Below are 24,472 nucleotides of genomic sequence, written 5' to 3'. Positions count from 1 at the left end.
CCAAACTGAATCTTATTTTGCCATGGTTTTGTAGCAGTATTACTGTGCCTATTTTTGCCCAGGAGCAGTGCATTTAGAGCGCTGCTTTGTGAGCAGCAAACCATGTCTTACGGGGATGTTCCTAACAGAGGCACCTGCAGGACTGCCGGGCGTTGAAAGGCTTTCAGTTGGATGACATGAAGATGGATGATGAGCTCACACTGGTGTCTGCCTGGGGGAGGGCTGGGCAGGAAACCCCTCAGGGTTACAGGGAGGAAAAGCAGCAGCAGGTTTTCCCTCCTGCTCACTTTGCTGGATGGAGAAGGCCTCCTCCAAACCTCTGCTCTCCTGCGGGTCTCCTCGCTGTGTACCTGTGCTCTCCAGCCCCTGTGCATGGCGCCAGGCTGTGCCCATCATTGGGGTGGGATGCTGTAGGGTATTACCAGGCCTCTGTGTATTGGGTTTCTTTTATCTGTCCAGAGCCGTGACTACAGCAACTTTAATGTTACAAAGATACCACTGTGGTATTTGATCTACACAAACGACTGTGACTTTGATTTTAATGAAAATATAGCAGCACAGAGTCACAGAAAAGAGATCACTGAGTCCAACAGCCAGCTAAAGCAGTTCCCTATAATAGGTTGCACTGGTAGCATCCAGATGGGTCTTGAATATCTCCATAGAAGGAGACTCCACAACCTCTCTGGGCAGCCTGTTCCAGCACTCCATCATCCTTAGTGTCAAGACATTCTTTCACATGTTTGTACGGAACTTCCAATGTTCAAGTTTTAGGCTGCCACTCCTTGTCCCGTGGCTACACATCACCAACAAGAACCTGGCCTCATCCATCTGCCTCCCACCTCCCTTTGGACGTTTATAGACATTTATCACAGTGGCAGCCGCTGCTGTATTGTGACACCCATCAGAGGGGAAAGTCGTTGAGTCGTAGAATCACAGAATTAAGGTTCAGATCCTGATGCCCCCCACAGCAATGGGGACAGGCAGATGAGACTCCACGCCGTTGGTTTTTCTTCTGCACCTGGAGCAATTGCTGTCCCCATGTGCAGAGGGAAGGGGACCCGGCCATGAGTGCAGAGCCTGGAGGCATCACCGAGCAGCAAAACTGGAAATACAGGAAAATTTTCCTCTGCTTCTTGCTGCAAGGCAGCATACAAAGGCAGGAAAACCCTCAGCCCGCTACAGCTGTGCTTCAGCCATCAGTTAAAATCGCTGCTGTTAAAAATGCCAGCAAAATAGCTGTTGGCCGAAAGTACAATCATTAACCTCAGGTTCTTCTTTCCTTCTTTAGCAAAGACAGATACTCATTGACAGAGCTGCTCATGATACAGCACATTTCCTAGCGCTGTTACCTTGCTGACCCAAGCAAGTAACCAAAATTTGGGTGGCTGCGGGTTAATCATAGCAAGAGGAAAAACTGATTGCAGAGACAGGTACTTTTCCAGGAGGGGGAAAAAAAAAGAAATGAGCATTCCCTGGCTCGTACCACCTGTGGCATTCCCAAATACACCTGGCTTTAAAGCCCTGCTGCTCCTCCAGCCACATGTAGTTTTCGTTCCCACCATTTCAGTGGTGTCTCCTTCACACCCCATTCAACCTCCCCAAAGTCCTGCAGTAGAGAGCAGATTCTGATTAATCACCCTTAATTTAGGAAGCTATTTATTAGGCAAATGCATCACATTCATATGCACATCTGCAGCCAACAGAGAAGCTTTCACTTCTTGCAGCCCTACAAAGCAGAGGCTGCAGCAGTTAAAGCCGTGGTGCTGGGCTACTCCTTGGGTTGAGCGGGTGCCTGTGCCCATAGCATGGCAAAGCCACTTGTAGTGATGGAGCTGAGGGCTGGAGAAGGACCTGGAGGCAGATAAGAACAACAGCTTGAAATCTCAGCACCTCCTCGGTCACTCACTGATGGAGATATTGTGGAGGATGAGGTCAGAGCTACCAGACCATGCTGGGAAGAGCCCTTCTGGCACCACTGCACCGATAGAAATTGGGGTGGTTTTTGTGTTAATTGCTGTGATATACTGATAGCCCCCAGTGAGGGATTGATTTTGGCTGTTACAGGATAAAGACAGAGCCGACACCGTGGTGCTGCTATGCACAGACCCTTCATGCATCATGTCTTCTTTCCCAGCACATCATGAGCTGGAGGAGGCTCAAGGATGCTGGTGAGGTCCTGCCCACCATCTCTTAGGTTGCTCTTAGAGCATCCAAGTTGTTTGGTTGTTTGGAATCACCCATAGGGTTCATTGCTTCAAGAGTTACAGCAAAATCTACTTTGGTTTGGGGTGTTCAAATCCCAGGGCTGGATACAAACCTCCAGTTTGAGTGAGAACAGAGCACAAGGTTCCCAGTAGTCAATGGCTCTGTTCACATGTAAAGGACCAACAAGTGACATCACATCTGCCTGGTGCATCCTACAACCAGCCCATGGCTTACTGGGTTGGTGTGCTACTCAAAAACAAAGCCAGTCTGAAGCAGACTTGCTAGAGACAAAGCAATTTCCTAATTCCAAATAACACACCACATTTTAAAGCATGCGATACTTCCTTGCTGAAAACTATACCCAATTCCTCAGCCCTCAGAGCCACTCAACTTGCCCCCAGTTCACTCCATGCAAATGGATTGAGCATCCATGCACCGAGTGCTCTTCTTTACACTACGGTGAGAGTTGCTGGGAGCACTGGCATGAAATGCAGACTGAAATGTCCATCTTCATTACGTTACTTCTTTCTGTGCGGTTCAGCAGTGGGTTATGGCATGTGGGTGACTTCCCCCCAGGTCCTGGAGGAGCAAAATCCTCAGTGACTTGGGATGACAAGTGCGCTTTTACAGACTGAAAGCTCTGGGCAGTGCAGTTGCCTTGCCAGGCAGCTCTGCTAACAATATTCTTTTCATTCCGGGGGCCCAAATCTGCTGCCTGGGAACCTGCCTGCCTTGTGCAATCGATTGCAGCGAGGCCCTTGATTTTCACTGACATTTGCTTCCATCCGTCACAGCCTCCTGCTCCGTCCCCCATCCCTCCTTGCTGCTTTGCCAAAGCCCTGGAGAAACCTGAAAACCTGGCTTGGCAATGAGGGAAGGTGAAGTTTGGCATTGAGACAGGGCTCAGGAAAGCTGGTGTCGTGCCCGCGGCTCCTCCGGGTCGCTGCATGATGGTGCACAAAATGCCCCCGTGCCTCAGTTTCCCCACTGCAGCAGCGTGCCCTCACCTCGAGCAAAGGGAGGATGCTCATTATTGCTTATGAGGTGCAGCATAAGTAGTAAACAAGTGTTTGGAGCCTTTCTAAAAATAATCCATCCGCCAACACTCCGGCCCATAGAGCAGGACTGGAATTGGGAGCTTTCCTGGCTGTTACATAACTGCGGCAGTATTTTTTTAAGGAATGAGTTGTTTTGATTACTCTCGTTATTTCATAAATAAGCAGCGTAGAAAGGATCAAACAAAAATAAATGCCTGCTTCACCCAGGCATATGGAGCTGAGTGTTACTTGAATTATATTTTTAAACCAGCAATCTCCTATCTTTGGCCTGGAGCTTTTCACAATCTGAAAGTGAACACTGCCCCATTTGTTTGTTTGTTTTCCCCATCCACTGCCTCTTTGCCTTCACGTTGGCAAATTCTGCTGAGGGCGAGATGTGCCAGGGACATGGGAACGTCTTCCTCCCATGGAAGGTCCTTTGCTTGGGGACATTGCTCCCCTGGCACCATGACTGATGAGCTGAGCTGCCATCAGTGCCACTTCTTGTTCCCCCAGCTCTGTGAGCAGGTGGGACATTCTGGCTCAGATGCTCTGGAGAAAGGACCATCCCGTGCCCACCCCGAAGCTCCCCATGAGGGCATCTGGCGCAGTGTGAGGCTGCAGGTGTTGGCAGCACTCAGCAGGTGGGAGAGCTTCCAAGCCCTGGCCTCACATCTTCCCCCCTCCATGATTTGCAACGCATTTTTTTTCCTTCCCCCTCCGCCCCCCACCCCCACCCCCTTTTTTTTTTATGATAAGGCAAAGCAAGGAAATCATCACAGTGGCACCAAGCTTGGAGCAAAGCCCCAACTGCCTGCACACCACCCTGGGGACCTCACCCGGAACGCGAGCCCACAGGGTGCAGAGGCTCCAAAGAGGGACGCAGCATCCATAGGGGCGGCTGCAGGGGGGCACCGGGCAAGAGGACGCTCAAGTGGGAGGACGGGACTTTGAGGGGCGCAGCTCGCAGTGGGGCTCACACGGGGCTCCGGGGGTGCAGCCGGCGGGAGGGAGGCGACCACCGGTGCGGGTGTCCGTGCCCGGCGCTCCGCATCCCCGGCCCCGCACCGTCCCCGCACGGCGCATGCCTGGGGCAGATGCCGGCCGGTTCCAACCGGGAAAGAACGAAGCTTTTCGGGTCTCGCGAAGAGGAGGAGCCCATCTTCCTCCCCGCTGCGCATCCCGCATCCCCCCGCCTTCTCTCTCCCGCAGGAAAAGTTACAGAGCGGGGGACGGAGCGCGGAGCCGGCGCGGGGGACGGACGTGGGGTCGGGTGGGTTCGGGGAGCGCTCGATGCGTGGATGGGGATGGGGATAGGGGTGGGGGTCCCGCCTCGCATGAGTCACCGCGGGGCGCCCACGCTGTGCCGCAGCCCGACGGGACGCGCACCCCGCGCACCCACCCGCGGTCGTGTCTGCCCGTGGGGCTCCGCGCACCCGCAGCGACTGTTCCAGAACGGGAACAAGGAAAGAACGAATGAAAGAATGAAAGAAAGAAAGCGGCGTTGTCCCCGTGCGCGGATGCAGAGCAGAGATGCGCGGCCCGCGGGAGGAAACCGCCCCCCGCGCAGGGACGCGCCGTAGTAATTTGCAAAGGGGCGGCGCGGGTGATGGTGCTGGTGATGGGGGTGGGAGGTGGGCAGGCGGCCCGCCCCCCCCGATCACATGGCGACCCCGCGCAGCCAATGCGGGGGGCTCTCGGACCCCAAGGACCCGCGGCCCCCCCCGCTCTATAAATTCCTCTCCAAAATGCAGCGCAGCTCCTTTCTCCCGTCCCGCCCGGTCGCGCTGCTCCGCGCCCCGCGCAGCTGCCCGCGGGTCTCCGGCCCTGCTCCGCGCTCCGCTCCTCCCCCCTCCCCCCCCCTTTTTTTTTTCCTTTTTTTTTTTTTTTCTCCCCCCTCCCCTTTCCCCTCTCCCCGTTTTTCTCCTCCTTCCCTCCCCGCGCCCCGTTTGCATGCATTGTCTGTCTCCCAAGATGGTTTGTGAGACCAAGATCGTGGCGGAAGACCATGACTCAATCCCGGGAGCCAAAAAAGACACCATCATTGTTTCTTCCTCCCAAATGTGGCCCACCCTCTCGGGCTCCCCCTCCTCCCCCCCTGCTCCCCTCGGTACCCCCAAAGAAGAACCCAAACGCGACAACGTCTACATCCGCGAATTCCACCCTTCCGAACAGGAGGTGGTGCGCCGCATTTTCTACGAAGGTATCATGGAGCGGATCCCCAACACGGCGTTCAGGGGGTTAAAGCAGCAGCCCCTCACCCAGCTGCTCTACGCTCTGATGGCGGGTGAGTAGCGACTCCGCTCGTGGTCCCCACGGGGACGCGTGGAGCCGGGAGCGCCGCAGCCACGCGGAGCCGCAGCGATGCGGAGAGAGCAGCGAGAGGGGGGTGGTTTGCGCTGCGCGGGTTTGGAGGGCGGTGAGGGGCTCCCCGCGGAGGTTGCGCGTCCTTGCGGTTGTTCTGTGCTGGGCGTTGAGGTTGGGGGGGAGGGGGGGTGGGATGGGAGCGGTGCGCGCATCGCAGGGCGCAGTCCGCAGCGCGCAGCCCTGCGCACCGCGTGCCGCCGTTGCTTGGAGACGGCCGGTCCTCTCCATCTCCGTGTGTGTGTTTGGGGGGGGGGGGTCACCTCCGAGGGTTGCAATCCCGAAATAACTCCTACAGGGTGCTCCCACCCCCCGCAAATAACCACGTGTGGAAACCCCCCCTTTAAAATAATAATGTGCGCCCGAGCCCCCCTTCCTGGAAGTAATGGTGTGAGCTCCGCTTTTGTGTGAATATCAGTGTAATAATGCACGTCCCCCCCCACTAAAAACGCACTCTCCACCCCAAGCCTGGGTTCTCAAGCCATTGGTGGTTGCAGGTGACCCCTCAAGCTCTGTATTGGAGAGGGACCGCTGGCAGTAGTGGGGTGCTGGGAAACGACTACTAAAGGATCCCCCCAGAGCCCCCCCAGGCCTTTTGTGGACCCCCAGCCCCAAGGCTGTTGCCCCTCCCCAGCAGCCGGTGCTTCCCAGTCTGGAAATAGTAATGCCGCAGTGCCAAACACATGGCTGCGGAACACGGCGCCTGCAGCACAGCCCCCCCCTCAACTGACAGCGGGGCGCAAGGGGTGCCCCCACAGCCCCTCTCCACCCCCCCCCATACACTGCAGGGATACTGAGCTGCATTGTCACTTAGCACTGCTTAGGGAGAATTGCACCGCTCTCATGTATGAGCTGCAAATGTCTGTTTTGCTCTATGTTCTTTATTGATTTGATTTGATTTTTTAAATGAGTTTGTATTCCGAAATCAACACTAAATTCTCTTTTCTGACAGGTGTCGTTTATTTCTCTTCCTTATCTCCATAGTAATGTGCTTTGTTGTGACCAAGTCCTTCCTGCTGACCTGCTGCTTGCCCATCTTTCTGATGGGCATGAGGTACTACTTCAGCAGAAAAGTTATCCTCCACTATCTCGATTGCGCGCTGCATACGGACATGTCTGATATCGAGCAATATTACATGAAACCGCCAGGTGAGTGTGAGTGCCTGGGGCTGCCTTCCCCCCCATTGGGGACTGTGGCTGCCCCATGCTGCTGGCACCTCGTCCTCTTTGCAGCAGCACTGAGCACAGCTATAAAGTTGCCAGAATGCAGCTTTTAGGACACGCCAAGCACAAATCCATCCATCCATCCCCCCTCCCAAGATGTTTAGTCATCCACATCTGCAGGCAGGCACTGGGGGCCGTGCTCTCCATGCTCAGTGGGGGTACAGGGAGCTGGGTGCACCCCATGTTCTCTGAGCTGGGGGTTTCTTTGCCCCCTCTGTGTATCAGGGCATGCGGGGTGTTGGTGAAAGCTCATTTTGCCGTATTTCTCTAGAAGAACCTTCCTTAATGCAAGTGTTTTGGAAGGAACGTAGATCAGGTATGTAAAGGGATGTTGCTGGTGTGATATATGCCTTCATCTTCTTGTTATGCAAGTGCATGTAATTAAAAGCATAGCGTCTAATGTTTGACTGTTTAGCTTCAAATAGCTCCTACGTGATTAATAACAATAAAAACCTCCTACACAATTAATAATAATAAAAAGAAGTCCTTTGCAATTTGTCGGGGCGATGGTACCATTCCCGTTCTGTAGGTGAGAGCCAGAGCTGGGGGCTCTGTGGGCTTCTGGGGGCTGTTATTGGGGTTGGAGGTTTGCACTGTGGTTGTATCATGCTCCTGAGGAGTGGGCTGGGTGAGGTTTGCCATTCATCATCTGCTCTCTCAGGGCACCACTCATTGGTTTCTCTATGTGATGGTTTTCGCTGCATCACTGCTGTCCCCAGTATGGCTGGAGCTCTCCTCATCAGTAATAAAAGCCACAAACTTTTGTTCTCATTCCTAGTCCTGCATCCATCTAAAATGGTGCTTACCTTGTAATAAGACCCAAAATGCCTTAAGACCATTTCTTTTGGATGTTGCATCCCATTGTAGTGTCCATCTGCGTAGGTTATTTTTAATTCCCAATGCTCGTTCTCGTGACAGCGAAACCATGTGTAACTTGTATGTGTCCTTAAAGAGCTCAATATTCATTAAAGCTGTTGTCACAAAAATAAATGGGCTGTGGCTTAACATTTCCAAACCTGTGTGTCCAACAGTGCCTGGTGCTGGGGGGGGGGAGAGCTGCAGGAGAGCAGGAGCAGCGAGTGTGAGCTTTGTAGGTGCCTGAGCTGCATCTGTCCCTGCAGCCTGAGATGTGCATGACCACAGTTTGGGGTGTGCTTACACCAGTGTTTGTAGGGAAGGTTCAAATGAAGAGTTGGGAGTGCCCCCACTTGTGTAGGGTCAGCAGCGCTGTATAGACAGCATCCCTTCCACCCATCAGCATTGCTGCTTCTTGATACCTAACGGGGCTGATTTCAATTTCAGTGGAATGTGTGGGCTTTAATTTTTGACAGACTTTAATCATGTGTAATTAGGCTTCTGCCGTGCCGTAAAAAGCAGATTTATGGGACTGCTGGTGCTTGTGAAGGGTGCCCGATGGTAGTAGCATGAAGCGAGTTAGAGTCATCATTTGGTAAAGGCCAAGAGGAGGCAGCCAGGACTGCTCCATCCACAATTCCAGTGCCCATCTGTGTGCTGTGAAGCTGTGTGAGGTACCAACCTGGCATTCTGATCATTTATTTCTGCCCTAAGAGACAGCAGTGTAAATACAGATGTCTCCAAAAGCTTTGAGTTTCTTGCCTTTCTGGCACTGATTTCATTGTCTATTGAAACACACTAAGAACAGGCAGTGTTGTGCCATATCAGCTCCCCGTCCCTGCACAGAGGACAGGAATGACACCAGAGCAACTTCCAGCCCCAAGTTTTTTCTCTTATTGTGATAGCTGACGAGTTAGCACCCAGACATTAATTATTACAACAGGAACAATAAGGGCTCCTCCTTGTAAGTAGTGCCTGTTGTTCCAACTTAGATATCAGTGAAAGCTTTCTCAATTGAGTATTATGGAAGATTCATAGAATATCCTGAGTTGAAACAGACCCTTTTTTTGCTGAAGTACACAAGCCAACATTTAAACATTTGTTTGCTCTCGTCCTCCTACACTTGCACCAAGGATCTGGCGGAACATTTGGGCCAGAGTTTAACTCTAAGCCCAAGGGCAGTAGATTGAGTTGAAATTTGATGTTGACTTCAAAGGAATTGTTGGCGTTGAGTTCGGTGCTGGATTGGGATCTTAAAACAGAAGAGTGAATGGCCCAACCTTCCATAGCTCTTCGTTAGCTCATTTTAAAGTAGCACCTACTAGAATTTATCTTTTTCTGCATAAACTATGAAATAAGGCGCTGGGGTGGTAGAAAAGGAAGGAATTGGATAATAGGCTTAATTGTCAAGCAGAGTAACTTGGGTTCTAGTAAACAACAACAACAAAAGTAATTTTAAATAGAGAAATGCGGGAGGCAGGGCTTGACGTGAATAAGGGGAGCACAGCTGGAGCTTCTTTTATGGTCTGATGATTTTGACAACTAATCAGTTTTACGGCATCTCTTCAAGCTTCTGTCACGGTGGTTCTGTGTATGTTTGCAGCAGTTTGTGTGTTGGAAAGATTCTTGGGAGGTTGAGGTCTCTGCTGGAGGGCTGATGGAAACCAGAACTCCTCACTGCTGGTGCGAGCCCACTGCTCTCCTCAATGAGCAGAGCAGATGAACCAGCATATTTTTCTGGTGTAGTTTCATCTCTTATCTCCTGTGGCTGTCTGTCTTGCCATTCTGCTGGGTACCTCTGCACAGGGATGTGTGTATGTGTGCGTGGTGGTGGTGCAAAGATCTCCTTGTTGCAGAAGCTGACCTTTCTTGGTGTTGTTTGTGCAGGGCCCAGGCAGGAGGAGCAGAGAGCATGGACAGGTGACCTGGAGAGCTGTGGCTGCCAGACCTGGTGGAAGGCTGAGGGCATCTGCCTTGCATAAGGCAGCAGGTGAAGCTGAAGAGGTTGAAGCAGGAGATGTCAGGTTGCATTAAGCACACCAGTCTGGTGGCTGTGGTTTCTTGCATTGATTATTCTGTGGTGGTGTGAGCAGGACTGGAGGGAGCAGTTCTGTCTTCACTGAATCCCCATCTTCGGCTTTCTCCTTTCAAATTGGGTTCAGGGAGCCAGCCAGCTCAATCACAGAGGGCCCTGGGTGCATTGAATGGGGAGGGGTCTGCCTCTGTTCACCTAGTCCAGGCTGCTGGTGAGCAGAGCAGTTCTGTTTCCATTGTCCCCAAGTACATGATGAATAGATTAATCCTGAATGTCAGTATTGCACTGCCCTGAAAGGAGGATGGTTTATGAGAATTCAGTCTGAGCTGCTTTTGGGTGGTACATTTAGGTTGGATATTAGGAAAAGTTTCTTCTCTGAGAGTGGCAATGCATCGGAACAGTCTGTCCAGGGAGGTGGTGGAGTCTCTGTCCCTGGAGGTGTTCAAGAGGGTAGAGGTGGCACTGAGGGACATGGTTAAGTGGACGTGGTGGGGATGATTGATGGTTGGACTAGATGAACTTAGTGTTGTTTTCCAACTTTAGTGGTTGTATGGTCTCTCAGCTGAACCCCCATGAGGTAGGTCTTGTCCTTGACAGAGACCTTGAGCTTGTGTTCTTACCTCAGGATTCCAGTTGAGGTAGGGGCAGAGATGGTTTGTGAGGAGGTGCAAATCCTGCTGGTTTCCTTCCAGGCCTGGGCAGGGAGTTGGAGTCCCCAGATGGCAGCTTTCTATGGTGGGAATGGAGGCCTGGAGCTGGGTATTGGAGCACACCCCCAGGCACAGGGCTGACTCTGCAGCCCAGTTCTTCCACATTCTGGGTAAGGCAAGCAGCTGAGCCACCAGATAAGCTGGAGGGACGCTGCCCACTGATAACATTGTTTTGAAAGAATAGAGCAGCTCAAGCTTTGCAAAGCCAGGGCTTAGTTACCTGACCCCAGGATAGGGCTCAGGGCTGCTGCTTCCCAGTGCAGGAATGTGTTTTCAGAGGGCCCTGCCTCACTTGCCCATGCCTGAAAGGCAGCTGGAATCTAAGGCATCCCTATCTCCATCATTTCATGCTGGATCATACAGCACCCTGACCTCAGGCATCTGCCAAACCCCTTCACTGGCTTTTGTGGGTTGGGATTTTTAGGGATTTTCTCTGGCGTGCATCTCACAGAGAGATGGGGAGTGCAGCATGGAGCAGGGGCAGGAAACACAGGGGAGAGGCTGTGTCCTGAAACACTGTGTTTCCCAGCTCTGCTTCCAACGGTGCTGGAAGTAACAGAGGTCAGGTCTCATATTTTGGAGGAGAAGGGCCTTGCTTGAGTGTGTGCTGTGTGGCAGCACCTCCGGATGCCAGTGGAGGTAACTTCAAAGGATGAGATGGTGCACCTTGGAGAGACCCTGCAAGAAAAGGGTGAAAGATCTTTAGTGTATTTTAGAATGGAAAACATTGTACCTGAATGTATCTTGGACTGGCTTCCTGTGGGAGGACTGCTAAGCAATTCCCAGTGTTGCTTTTTTTTTTGTTACTAATGCCTTAGCTGAGCTGGAACTGCCCGCTTCGGCAGTTCTCACATTCAATGCCTGTCTTGAGCTGAGCTTGTTGGGAAGCAATAAACAGCAACTGATGTTTTCAAGTGTTAGAGATGTGTGTTGTCCAGAACTGGTCATTGACCAAAATATTTTATTATTTGAGTTATGTAAAACGTCATTAAACTTAGAATCATAGAATTGCCAAGGCTGGAGAAGACCTCCACGATCATCCAGTTCAGCTGTCTGCCTGCAACCAATATTTCCCCCACTAAACCATGTCCCTCAGTGGCTCCTTGGCCTTTTTCTTGAACACCTCCAGGGACAGGAGACCAACCCCCATCTCACCACAACCTCTTTCCAAGTAGCTGTAGGGAGCAAGAAGGTCTCTCCTAAGCCTTAAGAGTTGCTTCTTGTGAAACCTGCCTCTTCAGATGCAATTGGCATTCCATCCCATGCTCTCATATCCATCCTCTGCTCCTGCAGCCAGCAGCAGCAGGGACCTGCCCTCCAGGATGGACGTGACACTTTGCTATGCCACTTTCCTGGGGCTGAGTGTCCCCAGGGCTTCCTCCAGCATGTGACCAAGCATGGACAAACCCAAGGCCGGCTGAGCTTCCCCCTGGCTGATATCATGGCCAGCCCCAGCCTTGCCCTGTGCCTGTGCTGATAAGCACTTGGTGGGGCTGAAAGAGGGAAAGTGACACCTGAGTCTTCATTTTTTTCCTGTTTTGGGGATGCTCAGTCGATGCACATCTTTTTATCTTGAAGAGCAATGCTGTAAGCTGGGAGTTTACCATGGAAAAGTTGAAGTGGCCTGATTAACAGAGCAACGTGAGGGTTCAGGCTTCTTCAGGGCTGTGGTACAGACCCAAATGGGGTAAATGCATTAATGGAGAAGCTGCTGCAGCCTTGCTCTCCCCCCGTTCCTCTTCCTTCTTTATTACTGAAGCAGGAACGAGTGTGCAAACTCATTCCTCAACATGCATATCCATGAGACAAAAATAGACCTCGCTTCAGATCCAGCTTCAGCACGTTCCCATGTCGAAATGAGATAAAGTTACATTTTCTAGTAAATTTTGCGGAGTGCTGTGACCTATACTTCTTTCCCTTGCATTCAGAAACACTCTCTTGAGGTGTCCCTAATTGATGTGGCTATCAGTTCGTGCAGCAGTGTTGAGTTTGTACTGACGCCTGGTTGGGAATGGCACTGCTGGAAGCAAACTGTGTACAGGTGTTTAAAAACCCCAGTATGTGCAAGTGCTTTTAATTAATCTGTGACATGAGCAGTAGTGAGTTGTGCAAATGGCACACCAGCAGCTTATAGGCGCTGTTACCTCCTCAAGAGCATCAAACATGAGCTGTGTGGGGACTTGTGAGCATGAATAGAGTAGCAACATCAGGCATTGTGGTTTTTTCTAGCTTAAAGTAGTATTTTATCTACAGCTTCATGTGACTGTTTCAGTGAATAAACGTGAGGAGGAGTACTAAGTTTTCTCTGTGAGTTCAGCTGTGAAGTAATGAGTCTCATTCAGGGTGCTCAATGGCTCTTCTTCCTTCTCTCACTTCCTTCAGAGTGGCTGAGATTTAAAACAATTACCCAAAGGTGTGTTTCAGTTTAAGGCTTTTGAAGAGATTTCAACTCAGTCTTCACATTAGGTGCCAAAGTCGTGGTGAGAGGTAGAAAAGTCTGGAGCTTTGAGCTGCTCTGATGCTGATTTGGATGTAGAGCATGAGTTGAAATCTTACTATGGTTAGACTGGATGACCTTAAGGGCCTTTTCCAACCTTCATGATCCTATTCTCAAGCACCAGAGGCACCGTGTTTAGCCTCTTAGGCTTTTCCAGGAGTATCTGTGATCCTCGTGGACACAGCCAGGTGCCCAGATACTTTAGGAGCTATCAGACTTTGCTCTTTATCTTAAGGTCTCTAAGGTTTATTGGTTTTTACCAAAGAAATAGGTTTTAATGTAGAAGCCTAAATACACGGCTTGGTTGTCAAAAAGACAGAACCCATTGATGGGCATCATAGAGCCCACGCCTCACCTTGGTATTGAGGTGCTGAAGATCTCTTAGAAATAACAGCATGTTTTGTGCTGCTCCCTGCCTTCTAAAGGAGTGGCTGCCGGGTGCTTTGCTGGTGTGCGGTTCTGCAGCACACTGAGTGATGCATGGCCTTTGTTGTTTCTGCATCAGTGAAACGGGGAGCTTCAAAGTGTATTTATAGGGTTCTTTTATTGTTACCTTTTTGCTCCCTGCCCCCCCAGTGAAGCTGAGGAATCAGATATTTTTTTCTCCTCTTTTTTTTCCTGACAGCTGGCTAATGAAAGCAGCCTTCACGGGAATCCAAACACAGCAGAGTGCCTTGCTTAGCTTCTGTTCACAAATCTATCATTTGTAACCGGTGCCAATAAGAGGATTTATTTAATTCTTTTGACAAAAGCACAGTGGAATCATCAAGAAACCTCTGCCATGCCTTTATTAAGGCATCACAGCCGGCTTGTGCTGGTCTGGTTAGAGACAGGTGCGTGCCATGGTGTCTGTTACAGATGGCTTTGAGCCACGCGTTTATAAGTAGCCTATTGACCCGCGGGACCCCAGCGATCAATTAACTATTTATGAGAGCACGTACTGTATCATTTCTTGCCCTCTGTAATTGCTCAGAGGGTGTTTCTTTACGGAGCTGAAGGTATCATTGCTCACAGGATAATCCCAAAATGTTGACCTGGAACTCCCAGTGCTTGATGCCGAGTGGGGTTTGTGTTTTAAAAACAGGCTCTGAGAATTAAAGACTGCATTTCCAAATAGAAACATGTATTGTAGGTGTATTTTCTCTAACGGCGCTGTGAGATAGTGCTACATAAAACTGAATTTTGGAACAGTGTAAAAAGAAATACAGAAATGCAGTGCCTGTCTTGCGGTGGGGTGAGCTGCTTGAAATGATAACTTGCAAATAATAGTTTGGTGGCTTGACATTCGTTTGTTGTCTGTAGGATTTATTCAAGTGATAGAACTGAAAACCTGAGTTTTTATGAGGACACAGTTTCTGTGGTGTAGGTTTTGAAGTGAACTTAATGCTTTCCTTGTCAGTCAGGAGGGCTGGTTTTCTTACAGGCTTTCTTCTGAAGCCAGGCATATTTAAAATAAATTAAAAATGCTGATTAGAGTAGAGTCCATGTTATCTCCCAGGCATTACCCGAATTACTGGGCCATAAGGGGCTGTGGTCTTTGCGTGGTATTACGAGGTACACACAGAATCAGTGCTGAGACCACCTGCATCTGAGCCCTGTTTTAATGCATTTTGTACTGATGTAGTTGTTGAGGAGGTGGTGCTGTGGGAGCCCTCTGAAATAGAACTGTAGAATCACTCAGGTTAGAGGGCACTGAGGTCATCTAGTCCAACCATTGGCCCATCACCATTGTGCCCACTGAGCCACGTCCCTAAAAGCAGCAGAGATGTGAGGATGAGCTGTGAGCAGGATTAATACCAGTCTGGGTTGTCTGTGTATTTGCTGACCTGGCTAAAGATCTTCAGTGAATTCATGACAAGAGTGTGACTTGTTTTGAATTGACAAAAGCTGTGTTTTGAGCACAATACTTGCCTGGTTTTACTTTTCAATGCAAGTAAAAGCTACATGAACTGCTCCTGTGCTCCCTTATCAACATGTTCGAATCCTGACTTGGAAACCACTATCAGAAGTGCAGTCTGATCAGCTGTTCTGCTGGTTGGGTTGGGGTTCTTGGCCAGCTGGCTCCTCGGTGTGCCCAGCAGACACGTACAGTGCTACAAGATCATAGCAGTGATATGGGGAGCTGACAGTGGCTCTTTGTTTATTTTTGTCTTTTTTTTTTACCCCTTTCCTTGCCACCCGCCATTCTGCATCCCATTTCTCCCACTCTTCTGTCAAGCTGCAATGCTTGCATTTTTTCTTCTCTGAATCCCACTTGGCTCTCGTACCCATCCTTGTGCTGAACTCTCCGGTGGGTTTGTGTGGGCCAGTTCTTGCTTCATTTATCACTTGTGATGGTTCCCCAAAGCAGCAATCTGCACCTCTCCTCCTCCCATCATGTTTTAAAATGTGCTTATGTCCCTTTGCTTAATGTCATTCTATAGGTCCTTCTCTTTCTTAACATGCCATTGAGATATCTTCATGGTGAGCGCAGGCATTTATTTTTGTTGGTGGAACGCTCAGAATAACAGAGATGAGAAAACAAACACAAGTCAGCTGCACGAGGATATTGTGTCTGCTAAGCTGCAAACACGGTGCGTCAGCGCATAAACCCACATGGCAGTGGGGAGAGAACATTTTGCCTGAAGGCAAATGTACAGCCAACAACAGGATTTCTTACACCTCCTTTAAATCCTCTGACCCACCTCATCCTGATCCATATCTGGGTATGTCCTATTGATCTTTTCCACTCTGACTCTTTCCACGAAACCCGTTCTGACCATTTTAATAGGATGCATGAAATCATTACTGCAGGCAGAGTACATAGAAAAGTTGTTTTGCTTGCTGAGATCAGGGCTTTGGGTTCTTTTTTTGGAGTCGCCAAATCTGTTCATCCTCCCTGGAACTAGCTAACAGCATCAGCACCCCGTGTAACACTGCCAGTGGGAATCCAGGGAAGACCTAAATACGCTGTCTTTCAATTTAAAATAATGCAAGTAGTAGAACAGCAAAGAGAAGCTTTTGAAACGGGGCTCCTTTGGAGCACCTGCTGTTTCCAGCGCTAAGCAACTGTGGATGGTGTTTAGTTTAGAGGCAGAGCAATGAAAGTGCTCTGGGTGCTCAGCTGCTGTCTGCCTGGCAGCAGTTTGGTGCTTCACCATGGGATTGCATTGGTAAAGTCACTGCTATTGGAATGGCAGTGTTGGTGCAATTGGTCAAAAAGAGGGAGAATGCAAGTGGGGCCAGTTGGTGTTAGAAAGGGATGGCAGTGAGCATTTGGATGGATATTTTTTTTATGAAGGAATCCAAGCTTTTTGAAAGGAGTGTTCTTGGAAAACTTCTGCTGCCTGTAAAATATATGAGGCTCACTTAGCAGCTGTGAAAATACACGTCTGGTCTGATTTTAGAAGCTGCAGATGCTCAGAAGATAACATCTAGCTGTGCAGAGGTTTTCATTCAGGAATAAGCCATCACCAGATTTTGCAGTGTTTTGTTTTGTTTTTTAGCCCTCAGCTCTCTGAAAAGCATCAAAGTATCTGCGAGGCTGCTTAAGAAGTGGGAGTGTTGTTCATGAATAACTCAAACAGCGAGGAAGGATTTCAACAAAACTATTAAATAAAGAAAAAAATCATAACAAAGAAACCCTTGACACCCTTTATTTCTTGAGGCAGAACTGAGTGAGCTCGGCTCAGAGATTCAGTGGAGCATTTGCTTTGAGTCAACCACGTGCTTCTATCCTTTGTCTTTTGTTGGGAGTCAGGAGCAGGGAATTGGAACTAGGTGGTCTTGAAGGTCCCATCCAGCCCAAACAATTCTACGAAGGAGCTGTTCCAGCCAGGAACCTGCTCTTGTTTCACTTGTTCTTCTCTGTCTTACAATTGAGGTTTAATATATACTTTAGTGTTGCCTTGATAGATACAAACATCTTCCTGGATCCTTAAAATACTGCATTGCTACCTGGATTTTATGGGTTTGCACCTCTCCTGGCCATGGTTGCAGTTGGGTGCCTCATTTGTAAGAGGAGATCCCTTCTGAGCAAGGCTCAGGGCACAGCTGTGGAAGTATTTGCTATCACCAGCTGTAGACACGCTGCCCTGCACTGGTGTTTAGTTTGTACCAAACCTGTGCTTTCAACGTACTCTCATTTTTTAATGTCTTCCTCTACTTTGAGCAATGAGCTCTTCAGTGTGGTTTCAGAGAAAACATGGCTGCTTATGGTGGCTGTTTCACTCCAGCAGATCATTAACACCTTTGGCCTTTTACATTGCTTCTGTGGCCTGGGTTTCCTCCATGTCCCTGAAAGTAGAAGGGAATGTCATACCATTTGGGGCATGCGAATGTGGATTCATTTTTGCTGTCGTGTTTTAAATTTGCAACTGCTTTTAGGTTCATTTTCTTACATACAGCTAAGTATTTGAGTGGAGGAGGCCCCTTTCAGCCTTGCTTTAAACTCTGATTTAAAGAACCTGCTTGTACTGCTAGGTTATTCTGTCCTAATGCATCATTATATCATACCCCACATTTATGTCTGTAATTTGGGGGTAGTTCACCCTGCTGCTCTTGTCGTGATCATAGAATCATAGTATGGGTTGGAAGGGGTCTTTAAGATCATCCAGTTCCAGCCCCTGCTATTGGCAGGAACACCTCCCTTTAGATCAGATTGCTCACAGCTCATCCAGCCTGGCCTTGAGTGCTTCCAGGGGAGCTTCCAAAGGACCCCACCACTGCTTCCAGGGAATCATTCCAGCATTTGCAGAGCACTGAGTGGGCTTTGTTACCTCTGTTTGCAGAATGGCTTCTCCTGAAGGGTGAGTCACCGTAAAGTTTGTTGACCTCCTTTAGAACGGCATAAAAGTTCTCAGAAGTCCTTGTAGGGATCAGAATTGCTTTTGTTATTTAACCTTAAGTAAATGCAATGTTGGTTTCTCCCTTTGCTTTGAAGCATTTGGTGCAATTCCTGTGTAGGTACATGCACTTCTGTTCAACTGGAGGGAAGCTTGGCTAAATTTAGGCCAGACGAGTAATGATAGATGGCTAAAATAAGATCAATTCTACCCATTTTCTCTTTATGATCTATGTCTGGGCCAACTGCTAAGCTAAAAAGAAGTCTTGATATTGTTCAGTGCCGTTTTACGGTAATGCACATGAAGCAGAAGCCAGCCAGCAAATAATGAATACTAAAACATCCAATAATTCTAGATTTTCCAGGTTTTTTTCAACATTTGAAAGTGAAATGTGCTGCAATGTAGCTCCAGTACATTTCAGAAAGCAATAAAGCCACAATAGATTGAGAAGATTGAGAAGATGGAGACTGAGCGTTAACAATGCCCTTTTAAGAAGCTGGCTTAAAGTGCAATGAACAGCACATTTTATTTTGTAAACTAATTTAACTAATGAGGAGCTCATTGTCAGAGCTGTCATTTGAAGCAGCAACTGGGGGGATGCAGGATAGCAAGGCTGACTGGAGGGCTGCCTTCCTTCTCACCTTTATATTTCTGACTTAAAACAACCTAAATACTAAAGCATTGGCTTACCTAAGGTCTGACTCCACAATTTACAGGCTTAGTGAGGATTTTGGATTCGTGGAGAACATCTGCTCTCAGGTTGCTTTAAATATTCTTTTCCTGCTGCTTGATGCAGAGCGATCTGTGCTGCTCAGCCAAGGTGTGTCGTGCTCAGCAAAAAAGAGCTGCACAGAGGATTTCAGGTCTTGCTATTGCACTTGTTAATGTAGCAGCCTCTGAGATGCACTGGAAGTGCTGCCTGTGTCTGGTTTTGGGGCTGTCAGAAATGCCTTCAGGGTTTCAGAGGAAACATGGAACAGGCACTAGTCAAAGTCAGTTCTCCTATTCTTACTCAGAAGTTCAACATCACCATGTTTTCCCATCCTCATCTGTATGTGCTGAGCATGGCTGCTGTTCTGGACTTGCTAGTGGCATGTTACAAAGCAGATGTTTGAGTCTGAACCCTAGAGTGTTTTTGGGTTTGCAGAGATGTTTAGGTCAACCTAGAGTCTAGAGGATGCTGCCATACCCCATGCTAGAAGGGACCACAGAGATTATCAGATCCTGCTCCTGGCTCCAGGGAGTGAGGATGAAAAAGAAGGCAGATGGAGAAGCAGTTGTGTTGGTTGGTGGTGGCAGCTCATCCATCTCTCCTAGTGCTGTGCACATGTCAGTGATCTGCCCCTTGGATGCCCCATGAATCAGTGGGTGTCACCCACTCTGAGTGTGCATCCACGTGGCTCAATGTTCATCCAGCATGGAGCTGTTTGTGTTGGGGCAATGAATCCTACTGTGGTAGGTTGTGTTGAGTTATTTACATGAAGGAAAGTTTCCCATAGCATTTCTAATTTCATGCATGGGTAATTCTTTTGTGCCCCTGACGTTTTTGCTCCCCCACACCTGTGTCAGCTGTATAGGGATGCTCATGAGTTTCAAGAGTGCCAAGGCAGGACTCTCATATGTCATCCAGTTTCCACCACCATAAACAACTCTGAAATGCCATTATTTTGTCAGAGCCCTCCAGGAATGCCTCCTAACTGAAGTTCAGTGTAGAGTTATTTGTAGAAGTTGTTGGAGCTTGTTACTCAGCCCAGCTTGAAGCCAGGGGGATCTGGAAAGGTGAAAGGGAGAGAAACAGGCCTGGAAAGGATGGAGGTAACAGAGGTGATGCACTGAGCCTTGGGGCTTTTTAGCTGGTTATCTGCAAGTAAATCAGAGTAGCACAACCTACACAGTGCAGTGCAGCATGGCCACATTGGGCTCCCCCTGCACTGCCCTGCTTGGGCTGCCCAAAACCACCATGGAGCTTCCAGGGCAAATGACTCCAAGGGAAATCTGTAATGCTCTGCGATGTGGCAGTGTGCTGCATTCCATCTGCCCTGATATTCCTGTGCAGTGGTGTTGCAATGGGACCCAGGATGTCAGCGGGTTGTAGCAAAGAGTTTGGGGCATACAGGTTTTGCAGCTGGTGTTATCAAACCTGATATGTTATCAGTTCTGTGTATGATATGTGAGAGAGGGACATGGGGAATTGCAAGACCTGCTCTTTGGGAAGTGCTCAGCTGTTTTTTCTTTTGTTTTTCCCTTTCCCCCCAATATAATGATATAGGGGAGGGTGTGAGATGGAGTTGGCCCTGTGTGCAGTGCTTCAATGTTAGATAAGGCACTCACTCCTCCCATTGAGCCCTGAGAACACATGAACCCCCATCCCCTCCCACAGCTCACACCTTCCTCCCAGCAATGCAGGTTTGCAATGTTTAATCCTGGGGAGGCTGAACAGAATTCTGTAGGTGTCAGCTTCCTTCGCACTCAGTGACCCACTCACTGGGATCACCTCCCTGGTTGAGAAGATGCTCTGAGGACATTGATCCTGACAGCTCTGAGCTGGGGGGGACTGCTCACATCTGTGTCATGGTAACGTGCTACATCAGCACTGAAAATCACAGTCCATCTGAAATGTGCTTGTGGGGATGTTGTGTCTGCCTGGAAGTGGGGTTCAGCGAGTAATTGTGAGTGTCATTGCCTCTGAAAGAGGGTGAATTTCTCTCATTTTGATCGTGGTGTGAGCTGGTAGCATCACTTCTCTGGGTGTCACCTCCTTCATGGAGCTGCTGGAAAAGGTATCTCAGAATACCTCAGAATGTGTGTGTTTTCTGTAATGGTCTGGTCAGAAAAGCCAGGTCAGAGTCTTGCTTTGCAAAATCAGTGTATTGCTATTCAATTCTGCCTTAAGGAACAGCTGTCCTCAGGCACTGTGGGACTCTAGAGAGTGGCAGGAACCTGAGCTGTTCAGTCACACAGGACTCAGGATGATGGGGAGGGCTGATGTCTGACTTTTCTGCTCCCCTGGTACTACTCTCCACTCTGAAGTGACCATCACTTCACCGTGGTGATGTCCAAGTTGGCAGCCAGCTGCATGGTTTAGGTTACTTGCTGACAATTTGGTTCAGCTTGTTGTCAAGGCAAAGGAAAGATGCTGTTACTGAAAGACAGACAACAGGAGAGCATAGGAAGATAAGACAGAACTGCTGGCCTCTTGCTATCCCAGGTGCTTTGTGTAGTTTTATAGAGGTAGGAGATATAAGAGCATTTGCTTTATCTTACAGTGTATTTTGTAGATCTTTTATATCCTACTACAGCATCTCTCCTCTACACACTTGTAAAAGGAAAGCTTTAGGAAGGGGCTGCCCTGGGTGCCACAAGTGGAGATGTGAGGCAGAAAGGCCGAGCTTCAAGGGGAGTGTGGTAGGAGCACCATGGCAGGAGACAAGGACGTGGTTTGGAGATGGTTTGGAGATGGCTTGCAGTGAGACCGCATTCAAGTGGGAAGCCTGGGCTTTACGGCGTGAGCTGGAGTGTATTTGGAGATGCCTGAGGTGCTGACAGCATGGAGATAGAGCAGTTGAAGTTAAATGCAAGACATGTGTGCAGAGCAGCCCTTTTTGAGTGAGTCTTCTTGCAGGATCAGAAATCTAGAGAGCAGTTTGGGGCAGCATGAGTTGAGAAGGTTTTGACTGCGCCAGTGATCGGTGGGGGGATGCCAGAAGATGGAGGCAGGTGAGAGTAAAGGCAAATGCTGATCAAGATGAGCATCTGAAGGGCAGGGTGAGCCGCAGCCGTCAGGGTGTGTTTATCTTTGAAACCGTGATTATTTTCAGATCACAGTTCAAGGGAGTAAAACGTCAGCACCTGCTATTAATAGTGTTGCTGGCAGCGAGGCTCTTTCTTATTGCTGACAGGTGAGAGGAAGATAATTTTGTTTCATCCTAGGTATGAAAAAGTGCAAAAATGAGACAGGCTCTGATTCAACACCCTAAATCCCGAAAAGATTAGGAGATCCCCCATAGTCCTTAAGAATGAGGATGTGGCTTGTTTTCCCTCCTGCTCCAGATGTGCTGCGCATGTATTGCTGGAGGATTTGGGTATGGAGCTGCAGCTGGCTGAGATCAGTGGGGAGCAGTGAGCCCTGGCAGAAAGCAATCGAAAGAATTTCAGTTTCTTCTCAGGAGTGGTGAGGCATTGGAACAGGCTGCCCAGGGGGTGGTGGTGGGGTCACTGTACTGGGAGATGTTTGAGAAGAGGGTAGAGGTGATATTGAGGGACATGGTTAGAGGGCATAGAGGTGATGGGTTGGTGGTTGGACTAGACAGTCCTAGTGATCTTCCCAACATTAATGATTCCATGATCTAATCATGATCAGCAGTGTGCATGGGGATACCCAGAATGACTTTAGGTAGCAAATCCCTGTTTGCAAGAAGCATTGCTCCCCAAGGAAGGGATTTAACTACACTCAAAGTGGATCAGACGGTGCTGGGTTTGCAGCTTTGGGATCTGGGCATTTTACTGTAGGCTGGTGGCACAGCATGGACACTGAGCAATGAAAGTACTGGGGTCTGATCATGTTGGTGCAAAGGGATGACAAATACAACTTGCATTGTTTGAGCAGATGTGTCCTGTCTGGCACTAATTATAAGCGTTTCATGCACAACACACACCAGGAGATGTGCCAGATAGTGTTTCTTTTCATGTTGAACTTGAAATCATTATAATCAAGCTTTAAAGCTGTAAGTTAAAACTAACAAGATGTGCATGTTTTCCTTGGTTCTACTTGCAGTGGAGCTGGTCCTTGGTGTGGGGCTGGGCATGTCAAAGGAGTGTGAAGAGTTTCTGTGCTCTGCCCTGGCAGCAAAGTCTAGTTTTTTTTGTGCAGAGGGAAAGCAGCTGCTGGTCCTCAGCACTCCTGAGTTGTCTGGGGTCTTGTCTGAATGAATTACAGTGTGAGATTTGGGCAGATGCAGGAGGATGAGTGGCATTGTCACAGTGGTGGCAGTGAGGAGATGTTTTAGCTGCTTGTGATAAGTGGGTCAAGATGGGTCCCAGCGTGTTTAAAAATTAGCTGTTGACCTAGATAGCAACAGTGTGATGATGGCTCGCAGCAGGAGCAAAAGCAAGTGTTACTGCTGGCACCATGCATGGCTGAGTGCAGTGGAAAGGCTGATTTATCCTGGGTGTTTGATTTCTGCCCCACTATTCCTTGGCTGTTGTGCAATGGATTGTAGCCATCTCCTTCTGATGGGGGTACCTGAGTCCCAAAGTCACAGCATGTCGAGATCTCTTCTGGTCAGTCTTCTTAATGTAAGGCCACATCCCTCCTGTGCAGCAGAAGTTCACATTTTCCTTCTAAGCGAAAAGTTTGTCATGGTATCCCTCATTAGCTGATGTAATTGAGTAATGGCTTTCTTGGCTGTTAATTAAGCAGCATCCAAGTTGGAATCGCTTTTGTCCTGTGATGAAAGCATTAATCTTCTCAGGTCAATTAAAGGCACTTTGTTACATGTTATCACATCACGTGTTATGTGATGATCTGCTTTAGTTAAAACCAAAGTAATTCATTCGTTTAACTTCAATTGTTTTGCTTAAGTTGTCTTGTTAGTGGAGCCAAATGGTGCTGCAGTGTTCTGGAACTGCAGTAGTTTGTAATTTCATTGGCTCCCATGTTGGTTGATCAGCCTGAGCAGCTGGTTTCAATGGGTACCAATGTCTCTTGGTGAGGTCCATATCCCACATGAGCCATTTTGTTGGAAAGCCAAGCAAACACGTGGCTTCCTGTGCTGTGGTTGGATCTAGGGAGGTGCAGCACACAACCAAAGGTCTGCCCAAATGGGGGCCAGGACTCAACATGGTGTAGATGCTGGTATGACTGGAGAGCGCAACTGCATGCAAGTTGGGATTTACCCATTGTGTCCCATTACAGTGGAGGATCACCCTTTGCTATTAAGTGCCAGTGGCTGAAGCTGACAAGGACCAATGCAGGACCACCCAGAATAGGGTGCTCAGGTCCATTGCCAGAAGTGGCTTTTGTAGATCTCCATGGAGGCATATATCCATACTTTATAATTGTTAGTGTCTACGTTTTGTATTTTAGCAACTTTATGTACGTATTCCTCTGGAAACGAGTATTTCCCTGGCATTGCCAAGGGGAAAACAAGTTGGGTCCAAGCTTTGAGAGCACTTTAGTCCCCAGGCAGCTACATGTGGTGCTTTGTCTCCTACAGGCTCCTGCTTCTGGGTGGCTGTCCTGGATGGCAACGTGGTGGGGATCGTGGCAGCGCGTGGCAACGAGGAGGACAACACGGTGGAGCTGCGCCGCATGTCTGTCGACTCCAACTACCGTGGCAAGGGGATCGCCAAGGCCCTGGGCCGCAAGGTGCTGGAGTTTGCCATGCTCAACAACTACTCCTCCGTCGTACTGGGGACCACAGCCGTGAAGATGGCGGCCCACAAGCTCTACGAGTCCTTGGGCTTCAAGCACGTGGGTGTGGTTGAACATTACGCGCTCCCGGGGATGACTCACTCCTTGCTGGAGAGAATGTTCTTCCAGCTTCGCTACCACCGCTACCGCCTGCAGCTCCGCGAAGAATAAAACCCAACCAATGAGCAAAAATGCTATTTTTCTCCTCCCCCTTCCAAAAAAAAAAAAAAAAAAAAAGGAAAAAAAAGAAGAAAAATAATAATAAATTACCCTTCTCTTTCTCGTCACCGTTTATTTGCCAATTTTGTGC

At 48.9% G+C, this 24,472-nt stretch overlaps 1 protein-coding gene and 1 long non-coding RNA gene across 2 annotated transcripts; one reads left to right on the top strand and one right to left on the bottom strand.

Moving 5' to 3' along the window:
- Positions 1-522: 522 nt before the first annotated feature.
- On the bottom strand, positions 523-4,849 carry LOC116653357. The gene is made up of 2 exons (XR_004306989.1): positions 4,645-4,849; positions 523-1,851 (listed from the first exon to the last, which is right to left on the bottom strand). It is a non-coding gene; the product is annotated as an uncharacterized LOC116653357 (long non-coding RNA).
- A 74-nt stretch (positions 4,850-4,923) lies between these two features.
- Positions 4,924-24,333, top strand: NAT8L (N-acetyltransferase 8 like). The gene is made up of 3 exons (XM_015862905.2): positions 4,924-5,529; positions 6,591-6,755; positions 23,966-24,333. The coding sequence occupies exons 1-3, from the start codon at positions 5,196-5,198 to the stop codon at positions 24,331-24,333; spliced, it is 867 nt and encodes a 288-aa protein (XP_015718391.1). The 5' UTR covers positions 4,924-5,195.
- The last annotated feature ends 139 nt before the right edge of the window (positions 24,334-24,472 follow it).

Source organism: Coturnix japonica, chromosome 4 (assembly GCF_001577835.2).
Source record: "Coturnix japonica isolate 7356 chromosome 4, Coturnix japonica 2.1, whole genome shotgun sequence".
Classification (NCBI taxonomy): domain Eukaryota; kingdom Metazoa; phylum Chordata; class Aves; order Galliformes; family Phasianidae; genus Coturnix; species Coturnix japonica.
The sequence above is the reverse complement of the archived record's forward strand: the minus strand, read 5'-3'. Positions and strand labels throughout refer to the sequence as shown.

Bases quoted from the DNA above. Each gene is read 5' to 3' on its own strand.
- NAT8L (XM_015862905.2), top strand. From the start codon at position 5,196: ATGCATTGTCTGTCTCCCAAGATGGTTTGTGAGACCAAGATCGTGGCG. The intron at 5,530-6,590 runs GTGAGTAGCGAC...TTATCTCCATAG, and splicing joins GCTCTACGCTCTGATGGCGG to TAATGTGCTTTGTTGTGACC. The intron at 6,756-23,965 runs GTGAGTGTGAGT...TGTCTCCTACAG, and splicing joins ATATTACATGAAACCGCCAG to GCTCCTGCTTCTGGGTGGCT.